This window comes from Eschrichtius robustus, chromosome 2 (assembly GCF_028021215.1).
Source record: "Eschrichtius robustus isolate mEscRob2 chromosome 2, mEscRob2.pri, whole genome shotgun sequence".
Taxonomy (NCBI): domain Eukaryota; kingdom Metazoa; phylum Chordata; class Mammalia; order Artiodactyla; family Eschrichtiidae; genus Eschrichtius; species Eschrichtius robustus.
The window spans coordinates 158,673,651-158,689,867 of NC_090825.1; the positions used below are offsets into that span (position 1 = coordinate 158,673,651).

General features: G+C 56.7%; 1 protein-coding gene across 2 annotated transcripts; it reads left to right on the top strand.

The window, feature by feature from the left end:
- The first annotated feature begins 3,290 nt into the window (after positions 1-3,290).
- On the top strand, positions 3,291-15,531 carry FGFR4 (fibroblast growth factor receptor 4). 2 transcript variants are annotated; one of them, XM_068536428.1, is made up of 20 exons: positions 3,291-3,331; positions 4,898-4,943; positions 5,651-5,794; positions 6,442-6,705; positions 6,795-6,875; positions 6,996-7,162; positions 7,713-7,836; positions 8,357-8,547; positions 8,678-8,816; positions 9,170-9,363; positions 9,471-9,616; positions 9,701-9,822; positions 11,351-11,461; positions 11,548-11,738; positions 12,131-12,253; positions 12,340-12,410; positions 12,644-12,781; positions 13,060-13,165; positions 15,058-15,138; positions 15,319-15,531. In XM_068536428.1, exons 3-20 carry the CDS (start codon positions 5,704-5,706, stop codon positions 15,385-15,387), a joined length of 2,409 nt encoding a protein of 802 aa, XP_068392529.1. In that variant the 5' UTR covers positions 3,291-3,331; positions 4,898-4,943; positions 5,651-5,703; the 3' UTR covers positions 15,388-15,531. The 2 variants fall into 2 exon arrangements, with proteins under 2 accessions (XP_068392529.1, XP_068392530.1); XM_068536429.1 differs by lacking the exons at positions 15,058-15,138; positions 15,319-15,531 and adding an exon at positions 13,264-13,964.
- The last annotated feature ends 686 nt before the right edge of the window (positions 15,532-16,217 follow it).

Genomic DNA, 16,217 nt, shown 5'->3' on the forward strand with positions numbered 1-16,217 from the left:
CAAGAGAGTGAGACCATGAAGGGGAGACAGGTTTGGATGTCTCTCCCAGACCCCCTCCTCATGTCTCCTTCTGTTCTTTGTTTACTTATCTATCTCTCCCCACTACAATGTCAGCCCCTTTATCCCCGGGACTTAGAGCAGTGTATGCCATAAAATGAACCTTCAATAAACGCTTGGTAAATGAGTGAATGAATGAATGAATGACCTTGTGAGAGAGTGTCAGACTCTGCAGAGGGTCAGAGTGAGAGGTTGTGTGTTTGGGAGGGGGGCTGGACAAATGTGTGCAGATGCGGGGGGTAGGGGCAGGATTGTCAGTCTAAAGGACTTGGGCATCTCAGGGGACAGAGATTGCACAACTTGGACTATGAAAGCCTTATTTTGCTTTTGGCTCAGGTAAACCTGGGAAGTGCCTGGAAGCTGAATGAAAGCTATGTGGGGTCCAGCTCCTGCTGGCAGCTCACCCCACCCCCCAACAACCACATTCACTGAGGAGCCAGCAGAGGACCAGCGGTGGGGAGCTGAGTCTCTCCAAGAGTCCGGGAGGTCTGGTGAGGCCCCCTCTGGGCAGGAGGCTCCCATTTGCTGGGCGTCCCCAGTGCCAGGAGCCTCATCTTTCCGGGGTGCTCCAGCAAGGAAGGACCCTGGATGAGGGGAATCAGGACAGTTTTTAAAAGATAACAAACTATTTTCTTGGAACTCTGCTCAGTATTCTGTAATAATCTAAATGGGAAAAAAATTTGAAAAAGAATCGATACATGTATATGTATAACTGAGTCACTTTGCTGTACACTTGAAACTAACACAACTTTGTTAATCAACTATGTTCCAATATAAAATAAAAATAAATAAAATAAAATAAAAATTAAAAGATAACCAACTATTTTCTGATTTATCTTTGGGAGGAGACCATTCTTTTGTTTGAGAAGGAAAAGGGAAAAAATAACTTTAATGGGCCTTTTAGTTATGCAAAGGAAAAGCCTCTGTCTCATTGGGAGTAAGGGCAGAGAGGGCTAGACTTCTCTGCATAACAAAGGGAAAGGAAGCTGCTTCCCCTAGGGCAGTGTCTCCACCAGCCAGAGCACTGACCAGGAGGCGTGCAAGAGACCCCAGTTGAAGGGTTTCCCTTCTCCTCCAGAAGCCTTCAGAGGAGCACAGGGCTTGGACTTAATGTGAGGGTTGGGTAGAGGTCAAGGGTCGGCTAACCTAGGACATGCTCAGCAGAGATGTGCGTGCAGGTGAGGCAGACCTGAGCCTAGAGGAGCTTGGTAGAGCTATTCCGGGTGCACCTATTGTGTACCAGTCACTTGAGATATAATGGTGTGGCCTGCAGGCAGTTCCTGCCTTCTATTTACAGAATTAACTGTTTAGTTACAATTTTGGAACATGTGATGAGGAATTAACAAGTCCTAAATAATCACAGCTAACATTACAAAGCAAGTGCTGTATGTCAGGTAGTGTTCTAAAGGCTTACACATAAGAACATGTCTACTTTTTTTTTCTTTTTATTGAGGTATAGTTGCTATACAATCTAATATATATATATGCCACATCTTTTTTATCCATTCATCTGTTGATGGACGATGCTTAGGTTGCTTCCATATCTTGGCAATTGTAAATAATGCTGCTATGATCACTGGGGTGCATGTACTTTTTCAAATTAGTATTTTCATTTTTTTCCATATACACCCAGGAGTAGAATTGCTGGGTCATATGGTAGTTCTATTTTTAGTTTTTTGAGAAATCTCCATACTGTTTTCCACAGTGGCTGCACCAATTTACATTCCCACCAACAGTGTGTGAGAAGAACATGTCTACTTTTTGCAACCACTTCTTGAGGATGATACTATCATTATACCTGTTTTACTGATGAGAAAATGAAGACACGGGGATGGAGTAACTTGACAAGGCCACGTGGGATGGTGCTGAGATATGAGTCCTGCAATTTGTGCTCTGAATCACTTCACTCTCTGCTTCTTTCCCCATGCTCACAGGAGAGGAAACGTGGAAGAGGAACTGGCAAGTTAAGAGGGCTTCTCTGGGGACATGAGCTGAGACCTAAGAATGAGGTGGAACTAACCAGACCTAGAGCGGAAAGCTCATCCCAGGAAGCGGAACCACATGTGCAAGGCCCAGAGGTAGGGTGGGAGCAAGGAAGAAGTGAATGAAGGCTTCATCTGGAGACGTGGGCGGGGCCAGGTCATGCTAAGAATCTTCTATAGGAAACTATTGGGAAGTTTTGTTTTTTTTTTTTTTTTTTAAAGCTCCCTAGACTCTCATCAACTTGCAGACCTCTCTATCCCTTTCATCCTTCCTCTTTTTTTTTTTTTTTTAAATTTTATTTATTTATTTATATATGGCTGTGTTCGGTCTTCGTTTCTGTGCGAGGGCTTTCTCCAGCTGTGGCAAGTGGGGGCCACTCCTCATCGCAGTGCGCGGGCCTCTCACTATCGCGGCCTCTCTTGTTGCGGAGCACATGCTCCAGACGCGCAGCCTCAGTAATTGTGGCTCACGGGCCCAGCTGCTCCGTGGCATGTGGGATCTTCCGGGACCAGGGCTCGAACCCATGTCCCCTGCATTGGCAGGCGGATTCTTAACCACTGCGCCACCAGGGAAGCCCCTATTGGGAAGTTTTGAAGAGATGGTTGTGGTTGGTACAGTCAGATTTGTATTTTAAATACCACTTTGAAGGTTGTGCGGAGAACGGATGGGGGTGGGGGCAGAGGGGTGGTCTGTATGACGATTGCGCAGAAGACAGAGGAGCCAGGTTAAGCCAAGGTCTGCGGAGGTGGCAGATCTGGACTGCTGGGTCTTGTCCCCTGGGAGGTGAAGAGCGGGGGATGGAGCGATGGACTAGAACTTGGAAGCCAGGCCTGGGTGGGGCAAAAGAGGCGGAGTCTGAAGGGGTGTGCCAGCCGGGATTGGGCTGGCCCCCTAGGGTGCTCGGCGCATTTGGGTTCGAGGAATGGTCTCCAGGTGGGCGGGACGCTGTGCCACCCGCTATCAGGAGCTGGTCTAGGTCAGGCGGGACCAGAGATGGGCGGGGCGCTGGGCCTTTGCAGGCCAAGCAGCTGTCAGGATAGAGCTGGTCCAGGAGGGGCGGGGCCCGAAGTAGGTGAAACCCGAGGTGGGCGGGGCGTTGGGCCGCCCGCGGCCACGCCGCTGTCGCGGGTGCATTCCTGGCTCTCCGGCCGGGGGCTGAGCAGCTCCCGAGCGGAGTCTTCGGTTCCCCTGGGCGCGGGGGTAGGGGCTGGCGGGAGCTGGGACCGGGGCCACGGAGGACCCGGGTGAGTCGGAAACTTGTGCCGGGAGCGGGGCCATCTGGAGGTTCGAGGTGAGCCGGGACCCTGTGCAGGCCCAGGCTGCGCTCCCAGCCGCCAGGGGGCGAGCGGCGGCGGGGCTCCGGGAGCTGACCCCTCCCAGCACTGGGAACCTGGGCGTCCGCTCGGCGAGGGGGTGAAGGGGACGGTAAATCAGTAACCCGCAGCGCACACAGGGCCTTTTGTCCCGCTCTGTCCAAAGAGCACCCAGGCCGCGGAGCTGGTTACTCATTGCCCACCGGGGCGGGGGCGGGCCAGCTGTCCCTGCAGCTCCCTTCAGGACCCGCTGACAGGCACTTCCCCTCAAGGTGGCCGGGTAGGTGTGGAGGAGGAAGAGCGCGCTGGTCCCTCTGCTGCTGGACCGTCTGCGCGCCCCGAATAGAGATGAGGAAGTTGAGGCTCCGAGAGGTGCAGTCATTTGCCCAGGCTCCCCAAGCGCTTGAGTGCGAGAGGCTGGAGAACACAGGACTACTTTATGCCAGAGTCAGGCCCTTCGACCCCACGTGCAGGGCAGTCGGTCGGTCAGCTGCGGCAGGTGACCCGACTAAGGTTCTGAGGTCAGGGTAGCCTGGGGGTGGGAATAAAATCCCTGGGCCTCCCACTCCACTCCCAACCCAGAGAGCTGCCCTCCCTGCAGAGCAGAGCAGAGTGAGGGGATTTCACAGAGACGGGGCAATGGAAACCGGGGGTGGGCACAGAGACAGTGGCATCTGAACCAGCTGGAGAAGTGGGGGCAGAGAGGTATGGGCAAGAGAGAAGACATGCCCGGTTTGGAAAGCCAATGGCTTCCCAGTGCTGAAGAAGCTGACTGTGCAGCCAATGAGATTGACAAGGGCAGGGAGGGAGGCCTTGGATGCTGGATAAACAGTGTGGACTGGATCCTGCTGCACACAGGCAGCCATTAAGGGCTTGTAAGCTGGTGGGTGTTGGGGGGTGGGGGGCGGAACATGGCAGACTTGTAATTTTTAAAACACTGCTGGAGAACCCAGGGAGACGTTTGCAAAGGCCCAAGCTAGAGATGACCATAGCGTGCTCTGGGTTCAGGCAGGGAAGGTGAGATGGACTAGAGAGGGATTGGACAGGTTGTGCTCCAGCTGCGGGGGCAACCCAGGGAAGAAGCAGTTCAAAGGGGGAGATAATGGCTTTGGCCAGGACAAGCTAAGTGTCCCCTGCCTCAGAACCAGAGCTGGACAGGGGGGCAGTGGCTGAGGAGAAAGGGTGCAGTGGAATTCCCGGGCAAGGTGGATCCAGAGACACCAGTGCCACCTGACTGTTACCCAGCCCCAGGTGACAGCCAGTGAGCCCCTGGGACTACACTAGTCACCCTCTTCCCCTGCCAGCTGAGGCTCAGTTTTGAGTGTTCCTTTCAGAGGATGGAGACATCGTTGGTGGCGTTTGGAGGAGGGTAACTAGGTGGGGAGGGAGTGTACATCACACCTGACAGGAACAGCACCCGCAGCGGAGGTGGCTGGCCGAGAGCAGACCAAGGGTGACAGTCATGGGGACGGGGAAGGGGAAGAAAACATTCCAAAATTCTGTGTGCCCAGCCCTACATACATTCTCTTTTCTCCTCAAAGCAGTCCTGTGAGGACAGCAGCCCAGAGAAGGACGGGGACTTGCAAGTTGGTAAGAGTCAGGATTTGAAGTTGGCTCTGTCAGACACTGGAGTCTACATTCTTTACAAGAGCTTGTGTGCCTCTGACGGAAGTGTGGGGACACAAAAAAACAGAGGTAACCCCAGAATGCAATTCTGGTTCAGAATGAGGAAGAACTTTTGCTTGCCATAGAATGTACTGCCTTGTTAGTAGTGAGCACCCTGCCACTGCAGGTATCCAAAGCTGGTCATGGAAATGTCAGCAATGCTGTAAGGAGCGGGGGTCAGATCAGATAACATCCAGATGCTGAAGTTTGGCCTTGTATTGTATTTCAGATTTTTTTTTCGGGGGGGGGGGTTGCTCTTCAGTAATAAATTCATTTATTCAGCAAAAAATAAATTATGTGTGCTGAGAGAGAGCAGAATACGTGTCTCCATTCTCTGCTTCCTTCTAAGGAAAGAATCCCAAGCCTGCCCTTTTTGTGAACTTGTGCCGGGGTCTCAGCAGGACCCAAGGAGAGCAGGAAGCCCAGCCCTGGCCCCGCACCACACAACCTACTGTGGGGAGGCCTTGGGCTCTGACAACAGCAGAGCTGGTTCTAGTCTCTGCCCTGACGCTGCCTAGCAGGGGCTTGGACAAGTTGGCATTTCTTGTCTCAGTTTCCTCATCTGCAAGATAGCGGCGTAGCGCCAACAAAGGTGCACGTCTAGCACGAGTTCTTCGCCCTCTCTGTTTCAGGAAGGCAGTCAGTGGGAGGCCCAGCCTGGGTCCCTGTGAGCAGCAGGAAGGAGATGCGGCTGCTGTTGGCCCTGTTGGGGGTCCTGCTGGGGGCACCTGGGGCTCCAGCTTTGTCCCTTGAGGCCTCTGAGGAAGCGGAGCTGGGTATGGCCTCTAAGATGGGAGAGGGTGGCAGGGGTGGGAAGAGTGGGCATCAGGAGGGGGCTGCTGGCTGAGCAAGACTGGAGAAGATCCTGGCCCAGGCTCTGAGGAGGTGGCAGCAGGCCAGGACCAACCACTGAGACTCAGTGTCTGGCTCCCAGCAAGCATCCACCTATCTCTGTGTCCACAAGAGAGACTGGCCTTGCAGGGTGCAGGGCCCTGAGGTGGGCCGCAGAGCTGGTGGTGAGCCCCTTGGCTGTGTGTGTGTGCGTGTGTTGTGTGTGTGTGTTCTGTGCGCTGGGTGTGTGGCTTGGGAGGCCCAGCCAGCATGTGTGGTGTATGCACTATGAGTGTGATGTGCCCCAGAGGTGTTATATGTGGCACCTGTAGCATGTGCCTTGTGTGTATATGTGTGTTTCTTGGACGGTGGCATGTCCTGTCCAGCATGTGTGCTACGCACCGTGTGTGTGAAATGCACCAGAGGCGTGGCATTTGCCCTGCACATACCGTCTGTAGCATGTGGTTGTGTGTATGTGGAGGAGCAGCGGTGTCCAGCATGTGTCGAGGGGTGCTCCTGCCATGAGTGTGCAGCATGTTCTCTGTATGCAGGGGGCTGACTCAGCTTACTGACCTCTGCCCTCGGCCCACAGAGCCCTGCCTGGCCCCCAGCCCGGAGCAGCAAGAGCAGGAGCTGACTGTGGCCCTTGGGCAGCCTGTGCGGTTATGCTGTGGGTGGGCTGAGCGCAGTGGCCACTGGTACAAGGAGGGCAGTCGCCTGGCACCTGCTGGCCGGGTACGAGGCTGGAGAGGCCGCTTGGAGATCGCCAGCTTCCTACCCAAAGACGCTGGCCGATACCTCTGCCTGACACGAGGCTCCATGCTTGTCCTGCACAATGTCACCTTGGTTGTGGATGGTAAGGGGGTCTGGCAGTGGCTAAGGGGTCCCTGGGGAGAGAAACTCTCTGTCCTGGGCCTCAAATGCCTCCCTCTGTCCCTGACATAGACTCCATGACCTCCAGCAATGGTGATGAGGACCCCAAGACCCACAGAGGCCCCTCGAATGAGCACATTTACCCCCAGCAAGGTCAGTGCGACTCCTCAAGGACTCATTCCCCTGCCTTCCAACTGGTCACTGAGAAGAGATCTGTGTGTAAACAGGTGGTCCTCCTGAGGGCACTGAGTTCTCCCTTCCCCTCCCCGCCAGCACCCTACTGGACACACCCACAGCGCATGGAGAAGAAACTGCATGCAGTGCCTGCCGGGAACACCATCAAATTCCGCTGTCCAGCTGCAGGCAACCCCACGCCCACCATCCGCTGGCTCAAGGATGGACAGGACTTCCATGGGGAGCATCGCATTGGAGGCATTCGGGTGAGTCTCCGGGTTCCCCCACCGGTCCCCTCAAGTCAAACCCACAGTTCTTTCTCTACTGAGGAAGGCAGCTGCAGGGCCCCAGAAGGAGCACTAGACTGTGGACTTGGACAGCTCTGGTTCAAGTTCCCACTCTGCCACTCTCTGGCAAGTGACTTAACCTCTCGACCTTAGCAACTCCATGTGTAAAGTGGGAAGGATCACTGACCAGCAGGTATTAATATGCTTTAGCAGCTCATTCTCATGATGAGACCCTACAGGGTCAGTTCCAGGCTCTAGTCTCAGAGGAAGCTGAGACTCAGAGAGGGCAAAAACTGGTTCAAGGTGGCACAGCTCAGAAGTAGAGCTAAAACTCAAGGACTCGAACTCACGGCTCAGATACTTCTTGGGGCCTTCTCCTTTGTTCCAAGGTCCCTAGCCTTGGCGTGGCCTCCCCAGGGCCTAGAGAGCTTGAGAAGACCCCCGCGGGCAGAATATAGCCTCCTCATGCTCTGGTCCCCTGGATGGGCATGGTTCGGTGGCCCCTCATGGACACTTCTCCTGCTCCCAGCTGCGCCACCAGCACTGGAGCCTGGTGATGGAAAGCGTGGTGCCCTCGGACCGTGGCACATACACCTGCCTTGTGGAGAACTCTTTGGGCAGCATCCGCTACAGCTATCTGCTGGACGTGCTGGGTGAGCGGGCAGGCAAGGCGGTGTCAGGGTGGGAGCCCTGACCCTGCCCTCAGGTGGGACCCAGTCTGGCAGGCAAGATGGACTTTTAGATGACTCACTCAAGCTACTCAAATTGCCCAGGTGGGTCCAAGAGAAGCACAGGGGATAATGTGGGCTTGGAGGAGCAGGGCTCGGCTGAGGGGAAACATGGGAAAGACATCTAGGCAGAGAGCACAGGCTGAGTAAAGGCCATAGGCATAAAGAACACAATGCATTTGTGCGGACGTATATGCCTGGGGTGTGGCATTTAAGCAGAGAGCCAGGCCTGGAGGGTTTTTGAGTGCTAGGCTGAGAAGTTGTCCTTGACCCCAAAGGCAATGGGGAACCATGGAAGGTTTAAACAGTGTAAGAAGGGGATGAACAAGGTCTGAGCTGAGTATCAGGAAGGTCCCTCCCTTGAGCTGGGTGGGAGGCTGGAGGCAGGTGACCAGGGTGCTTCTGTGGGTGCCTGGTCAGGGCTGACGGCCCGGCCCCGCCCCAGAGCGGTCCCCGCACCGGCCCATCCTGCAGGCGGGGCTCCCAGCCAACACCACAGCTGTGGTGGGCAGCGACGTGGAGCTGCTCTGCAAGGTGTACAGCGACGCCCAGCCCCACATCCAGTGGCTGAAACACATTGTCATCAACGGCAGCAGCTTCGGTGCCGATGGCTTCCCCTATGTGCAAGTCTTAAAGGTCCAGTCCCTGCCGGCACCTGACTCTACCATTCTCCCACGGGTGGTAGGGAGTGGTCCCCAGCTCCCTTCCTGGCCGCAGTGTGGCCCCAGGCCCTGCTGTGACCCCTGAATGTGTCCCCCTTCCCCAGACAGCAGACATCAATAGCTCGGAGGTGGAGGTCCTATACCTTCGGAATGTGTCTGCTGAGGATGCAGGCGAGTACACCTGCCTGGCGGGCAACTCCATCGGCCTTTCCTACCAGTCAGCCTGGCTCACGGTGCTGACAGGTGAGCTCCTGAGGGGGCCAGGAGAGGCTGCGGGATTCTGCTGTGGTTCCACAGGGCTGTGACCTGTTGGGTAGATAGTCTTCCTTGGCCTGTGGGGTCTGGATTTGGGATGTGGTGTGTGGATTTGTGTGTTTGATTCTGCTTGTAGCGGTCCCTCTATGCGTGTCCACGTGTGACTGTCCGTGTGACTCTCTGGGGTGTGGGTATGCGGGACGGGGTGTAAATGCAGTTTTCTTGGTGTGTGTCCCTATGTATGTTGGGAGCCATGAGGGCCTCAGTTAGAGGGAGTGGGGCCAGCCATCTGATCACTGACTGGTCAGTTTCTGTCTGTGTGTATGTCTCTCTGTGGGCAGAGGAGGATCTCATGTGGACGGCAACAGCGCCTGAGGGCAGGTACACGGACATCATCCTGTACACATCAGGCTCTCTGGCTTTGATGGTGCTTCTGCTTCTGGCCGGGCTGTATCGCAGGCAGGTGCTCCTCGGCCGGCACCCCCGGCAGCCTGCCACTGTGCAGAAATTGTCCCGCTTCCCTCTGGCCCGACAGGTACCAACCATGCTGTCCCCACCTCTGTGTCCCCGTAGTGAGGCTCTGGGCCAGCTTTCCTGCCTCAGCTTGGCTTCAGCAGACAGACCAGGTCTCTCACTTTGCAGTTCTCCCTGGAGTCAGGCTCCTCAGCCAAGTCAAGCTCGTCCCTGGTGCGGGGTGTCCGTCTCTCCTCCAGTGGCCCCCCCTTGCTTGCGGGCCTCGTGAATCTAGACCTACCTCTCGACCCACTGTGGGAGTTCCCCCGGGACAGGTATGCGGTGCCGAGTGAGGGTGGGGCTCAGACTCTGGGCAGGAATGATGCCCTGATGGCGGAGGCCGCGTCTCTCATCTGCAGGCTGGTCCTGGGAAAGCCCCTGGGCGAGGGCTGCTTCGGGCAGGTGGTGTGTGCAGAGGCCTTTGGTATGGACCCCATCCGGCCTGACCAAGCCAGCACTGTGGCCGTCAAGATGCTTAAAGGTGAGTTTGGCAGCCTGGGGGAGATCCGGTGGCCTTGGGAGTAACAGACGGGGCTCTCAGTGCTAGCGGGTGAGCACTGAGGGCCAAGAGAGGCTATCCGATCCCACCCGTGGGCCTGGGGCCCAACTCTGCTGCTGAGCCTGGCAAGTCATTTCTGAGCTTCAGTTTCCTCACGTGTCACATTGGGTAAATAATAGTCCCTGCCTCCCAGCGCAAGGTTTGTGGAAAGTGCCTGGTGCCTAAAGTCTTAACCATTGGGATGATGATGACTACAAGGGTTTAGGGTGATGGGTTTGATACCCCGTGTCAGCCTTGGCCTCAAATAACCTTATCAGCCTTGAAGGCCTCCACCTCATTCCCCCATGATTCCCCCGCAAATCACACCCTCAGCCTCCCCCAGGCCCTTCCCAGGTCTGTCCCCCTGTGTTCACCACTGTCTTGGAGGACAGCCCAGGCAGCAACCCCAAGGGGCTCAGAGCACACCTGGGACCCACCATCGGGGCCTCTTGCTGCTGTTCCCCAGCCCCCTCTTTAAGAGCAGCCCAAACTGCTGTTCTGCTCCCCCCGGCCCCTCCTCTCTGCACAGCTGGGGCCACCTGGCACTTTCTGGGAGGCAGGGATTGAGAAATGTGCATTGTGAGGTCTGGTGGGGAGGGTATGTCATTGGCCCAGGGCCACAGGTCAGCCCTGGGGGCTCAGCCCCTGGTCCTTAGCCTTCTCAAAAGAAGCTGGAGCAGTGCCTTCCTGGCCTCCCCATCTGCGCCCCACTGGCAGCTCCCTGAATTCCCAGGCCAGATGGACGCCAGGCCTTGGTCAGACAGACCTCAGGTCGCCAGCCCGCTTCCCGCCCCCGGGAGTTCTCACCCCATTCAGGGAGTAACACCAAGCCCTCCAGACAGAGCTTCCTTCCTGTTCAGAGCTCTTCCCTCTCTCTCCTGTTTCCTGGTCCCACTCACTGGCAGGCCTACCACTTTTACAGTTTTTTTGTTTTTTGTTTTATTTATTTATTTATTTATTTTTGGCTGTGTTGGGTCTTCGTTTCTGTGCGAGGGCTTTCTCCAGTTGCGGCAAGCGGGGGCCACTCTTCATCGCGGTGCGTGGGCGTCTCACTGTAGCGGCCTCTCCGGTTGCGGAGCACAGGCTCCAGACGCGCAGCCTCAGTAGTTGTGGCTCACGGGCCCAGTTGCTCCGCGGCATGTGGGATCTTCCCAGACCAGGGCTCGAACCCATGTCCGCTGCATTAGCAGGCAGATTCTCAACCACTGCACCACCAGGGAAGCCCCCCTACCACTTTTAGATCCTTGATCTTGTTGCATCCTTGCAACTGCTATGAGAGTAGGGCACGATCCATTGTCCCGTTTCATACAGGATGATCCTGAGGTTCAGAGAGGTTAAGAGATTGTTTCAAGGCCACACAGCCTAGCAGGAATTCAGGCCCAGACCTTCCTGACTCTGAGTCCAGGGCTCCGTGTCCTGTCCCCAACCCAAAGTCTCGCTTATGTAGTCACCCTGGCTGTCATCCTTACAGACAATGCCTCCGACAAGGATTTGGCAGACCTGGTCTCTGAGATGGAGGTGATGAAGCTGATTGGCCGACACAAGAACATTATCAACCTGCTGGGTGTCTGCACCCAGGAAGGTGGGGTGGGGCAGGGCTAGGGACGGGGACGGTTGGGATGCGGAGCCACAGCCTCAGTAGCTTCCCTGTACCCCTCGCCTCTGTAGGGCCCCTGTATGTGATTGTGGAGTGTGCCGCCAAGGGAAACCTGCGGGAGTTCCTGCGAGCCCGCCGCCCCCCAGGCCCTGACCTCAGCCCTGACGGGCCTCGGAGCAGCGAGGGGCCGCTCTCCTTCCCTGCCCTGGTCTCCTGCGCCTACCAGGTGGCCCGGGGCATGCAGTACCTGGAGTCGCGGAAGGTACAGGCAGCGGGCAGCACTCTGGACCACACCAACTGCCCCATCCCCACACTTTCCTGCCCTGCATTAAATGCCCCAACTTCTCCCTCCCCTTTTTCATTACCCTGTGTTCCTGAGTCCTTCTGTAACCCCTCAGTCCTTCTGTACACAGTTGACACCGCATATCCCCATTCCTTCCTCACATACTCCCTACCACACAGGTAGGAAGAGGCAGTGCAGGAGAGAGGCTGTGGGCCCTGAAGTTAGTTGGCTTAGGTTTCCCCTCTGTGAATCTTGACTTCCTCATCTGTAAAATGGGTGGATGATCCCTACCCCCAGGGTTACTGTGAGGTCCTGTGTGCCTAGCTTCCAGCTGTGCCCTCATAAACCTAAGATCCCTGCCCTGCCCCCAGTGCATCCACCGGGATCTGGCTGCCCGCAACGTGCTGGTGACCGAGGACAATGTGATGAAGATCGCTGACTTTGGGCTGGCCCGTGGCATCCACCACATTGACTACTACAAGAAAACTAGCAATGTAAGGGAGGCAGGGCAGAACTCAGTAGGGGCGGGGCACCGGGACCTGTGGGACTTAGCAGCAATGTGCACTCTTCTCCCCTCCAGGGCCGCCTGCCTGTCAAGTGGATGGCACCTGAGGCCTTGTTTGACAGAGTCTACACACACCAGAGTGACGTGTGGGTCCTAGAAGCTGGGGCCTGGGGTGTCTGCAGGCGATCATTATCCTACCCCACAGAAAGGGCAAAGCTCTTGCCCAGGGTCACACAGCCCTGGGACCTGAATGCGACTAGACTCTAAAAGAAACCTTAATCCCAACCCCCATGGTGGATCATAGCTGTGGGGTCCGCCATCCTAGTCCCAGGGGTAGGGAGTGAAGCTGTGCCCTGCTGAGCCTGGGTTCTGCCTCCAGGTGGTCATTTGGGATCCTGCTGTGGGAGATCTGTACCCTCGGGGGCTCCCCGTACCCTGGCATCCCAGTGGAGGAGCTGTTCTCGCTGCTACGGGAGGGGCATCGGATGGACCGGCCCCCACACTGCCCCCCAGAGCTGTGAGGCCTCACCCCACTCTACCCCGCTTTCCAGTCCTTCGCCTCTGCCCTGACCTTGACCTCAGGGCCTGGCCATAGAGAGTGGTTAGCACTAACTCACTGTCACCACCTCCTCCTCAGCCCAGCAGGGAGGTCCTGGCCTGGTACCCTTCCACTGAATGGCCTCACTTACCCCACGTCAAACCCTACCCCTTCCTCACACCCCCCACCCAGGGCCGTGAGGTCCCCGCTCACCCAGGCCTGAGGCTCCTTCTGACGCTCCCCCACACCTCTCCCAGGTACGGGCTGATGCGTGAGTGCTGGCACGCAGCACCCTCTCAGAGGCCCACTTTCAAGCAGCTGGTGGAGGCACTGGACAAGGTCCTGCTGGCCGTCTCTGAGGAGGTACTGTGCCCCTGTTGTCCCAGGACCCCCCTGTGCCCACTGCCCTCTGGGCCTTGTCCCACCTGACCACCAGGGCTGACCAGCACTGTTCCCCGTAGTACCTCGACCTCCGCCTAACCTTTGGACCCTACTCCCCTGCTGGCGGGGACGCCAGCAGCACCTGCTCCTCCAGCGACTCTGTCTTCAGCCACGACCCCCTGCCCCTGGGACCCAGCCCCTTCTCCTTCCCTGGGGTGCAGACATGAGCAGAGGCACAAAGTTGTATGGGCAGGCCGGCCAGCAGCCTTGGGCCTCCTGGCTGAGCCGCAAGCTGGTGGTGCTTGACCTTGGCACCCGAGGCCCTGACCTAAAGGTACTGTCCCAGATCTCTGGTTCTGCTTTGGGGAGGTCTGTCTTTGGTCCTGGGGTCCCTAGTTGAGACTCCTGCTCTGGCCTCTGGGTCTCAAGCCAGAGTTCAACCCCAGTCTCAAGGCCTTGCCCTTGCCTTGGAATCATGGCCCCAGTGTTCTAATGGCTTGTTAAAGTTCTGCTTGGCCTCCTGGGCCTTGGCACTCGGTCCTTGTTACAGGGCTTTGGTTGGACCTGGCTGTAAGGCTGTCCTAAATTTCCCCACTTCCCTACACCAAGAAAGGTCTTGGGCCTCTGAACCCCATTTCCCCAGGCCTCCCCTGCCTCCCCTCTGCTGCTTATCCCAGCATCTCGGTGGAAAGAGCACTGGCCCCTTTGCTAGCTGAGAGGCTGGAAGCCTGCCAAAACACAGAAGCAAATGGCCTTTTATAAATTATTTTCTTTTTTGCAATAAACCACTGTGTGCCTGCCTGGTGTCTTCCCTGCAGCGGGTGGAGGGGGAACAGGGTGGAGAGATCCCCGAGCTGGGAGTTTTGCCTGGGTGACACAGACTGAGGGCTCCATGCCCGGCCGTGGGTTTACATCCACCTCCAGCTGCCTCAGGGTGGACCCAGGAGCCTGTGTGAACCTCTGTCTTAGTCTGTCTTACCAGCACCATCTTGTATATGTGATAGTGTGAACGAGTGCTAACGGGCAGAGGAGTCCACGCGGCACCACCCACTTGGCAGGACTCCTGTACCCTCTGCATATGTGTATGTGTGTGCGTACCCTGGGACTGTCCCCAAGGGAGCTGGCAGCACCCCTCCCCCATCTGCTCAGCATTAACCAAGCTGACCGTTAACACAGCGTGAAAGCCTGAAACTCAGCTTCGAGGCTGCTGCCCGCTCCCACGCTCTGCGGCTCAGGCTGGGGGCTTGTGGAGGCTGTGCCCGCCCCGTCCCACCCTGGCCAGTTTCCCAGGCAACAGCTGGTTGCCGCCTGGCTGGGCTGCAGCTGTCTCTGCCTGCCTGGTCCTCGCCTGGGGAGGCCATCATGGCCCTGTTCTCAAACACCCTCTTGGGGGTGGAGGGATCAGCTTCCCAGGGCTCTGAGCCTGGAACCTTCTCCAGCTCCATCCCAGTGGTTACTGCTGCTCTTCAGCCCCTGAATCACAAGGAGATAACAGACCCAGTGCCTGGTGCTCTTTTCTGCTCTGCCGGAACAGGGGTGCCCATCCAGGACACATCATTTGTGGAAGCTGCCTGGATTGCCCCCATGGCCTCCCAGGGGGTGGTGGCTGAAAGTACATACAGGGTCAGAAGGGACTGGATTTAAGGATTTGGGACTGGGGCCATCCTGGAAGACTGAGCAGCAGCTCATGGCCATGCTTCTCTTCCTACTCCAGGTCTCCTGACACACCCACTGTGCCCTCTCTGCTTCACCGTGTCCCAAATTGAACTACTCATTTTCCCCCCAAAACTGTACCTCCTCCAGGATGCCCCATCTCAGAGAAAGCACCAGGCCTAAACCCAGGGAGTCATCCCTGACCTCTTCCTTTCCCTTAGGAGCCCTGTTCCCTAATGGATGGAGACAACACTGGACTTGGAGCCAGGAAGTTCAAAGCCTGCCACTTCCAGTGCGCCAAGGCCAGTGCTCTCACTTCTTTGAGTGTCACTTTCTTTGCCTATATGAATGGGGTGCTCCTGCCTTGCCTACCTCCCACGGCTTAGGGTTTAGGATGAAATAGGTCTTGGATGAGCACATGCTTGGGGAAGGACGCCCTGCAGAGTTCACACGGGTCATGCCAAGTGTTTCGCTAAGAACAGGTGCTTGGGGCTTCCCTGGTGATGCAGTGGTTAAGAATCCTCCTGCCAATGAAGGGGACACGGGTCTGAGCCCTGGTCCAGGAAGATCCCACGTGCTGCGGAGCAGCTAAGCCCGTGCGCCACAACTACTGAAGCCCGTGTGCCTAGAGCCCATGCTATGCAACAAGAGAAGCCACCGCAATGAGAAGCCCGCGCACTGCAACGGAGACCCAACGCAGCCAAAAATAATTTAATTAATTCATTAATTAAAAAAAAAACAAAACAGGTGCTTGGCCTTTGCGGTGGCCCTGAGTGTCCCCCTCCCCGCCCAAGGTCTCCTCCATCCCCTTCCCTCCCATTCCCTTGCAGGTGGCTCTACAGGCAGCTTCCAGCTCTTGGCTTATGCTCCCCCTGCACTCAAGAACCCCCTCTGGCTCCCTGGAGTCCCCCCAAACTTTCTGACTGAGCCCCAATTCCCACTGGGGTCACTGGCCAGTGACTGTGTCCTTCACCAGCCTAGCCAATCACGGGAGAGGCCGATCCCTCAGAGCCTGCCTGGGGAAGAAAAGGGTTGGGAGGCTAAGAGCAGTGTGTAAGGACAAGAGGGTGACAAATGAGAACCCCCACTTTCCACTTTCCCACCGTGAGGCCACTGCTGTGCCAGGCTCAGCCACCCACCACTCTCCCTCACCACAGCCTCGCCAGATAAAGATTAGTATCCCCAGTTTAATGGTAGAGAAACTGAAGATGTGATGGGCACAGGGTCACAAGGATTAGGGTCTAAGGAAGGAGATGAGTTGATCTCCCCACCCCAGGTTCCCGGCAGGTCCTGTATACATGGGAGACTCATCAGAGTGACAGGGGCAGCTGCCGCCTGGTAGATCCTGGGGTCCAAGAGGGGCTCAGCTGCCCACCCTGTG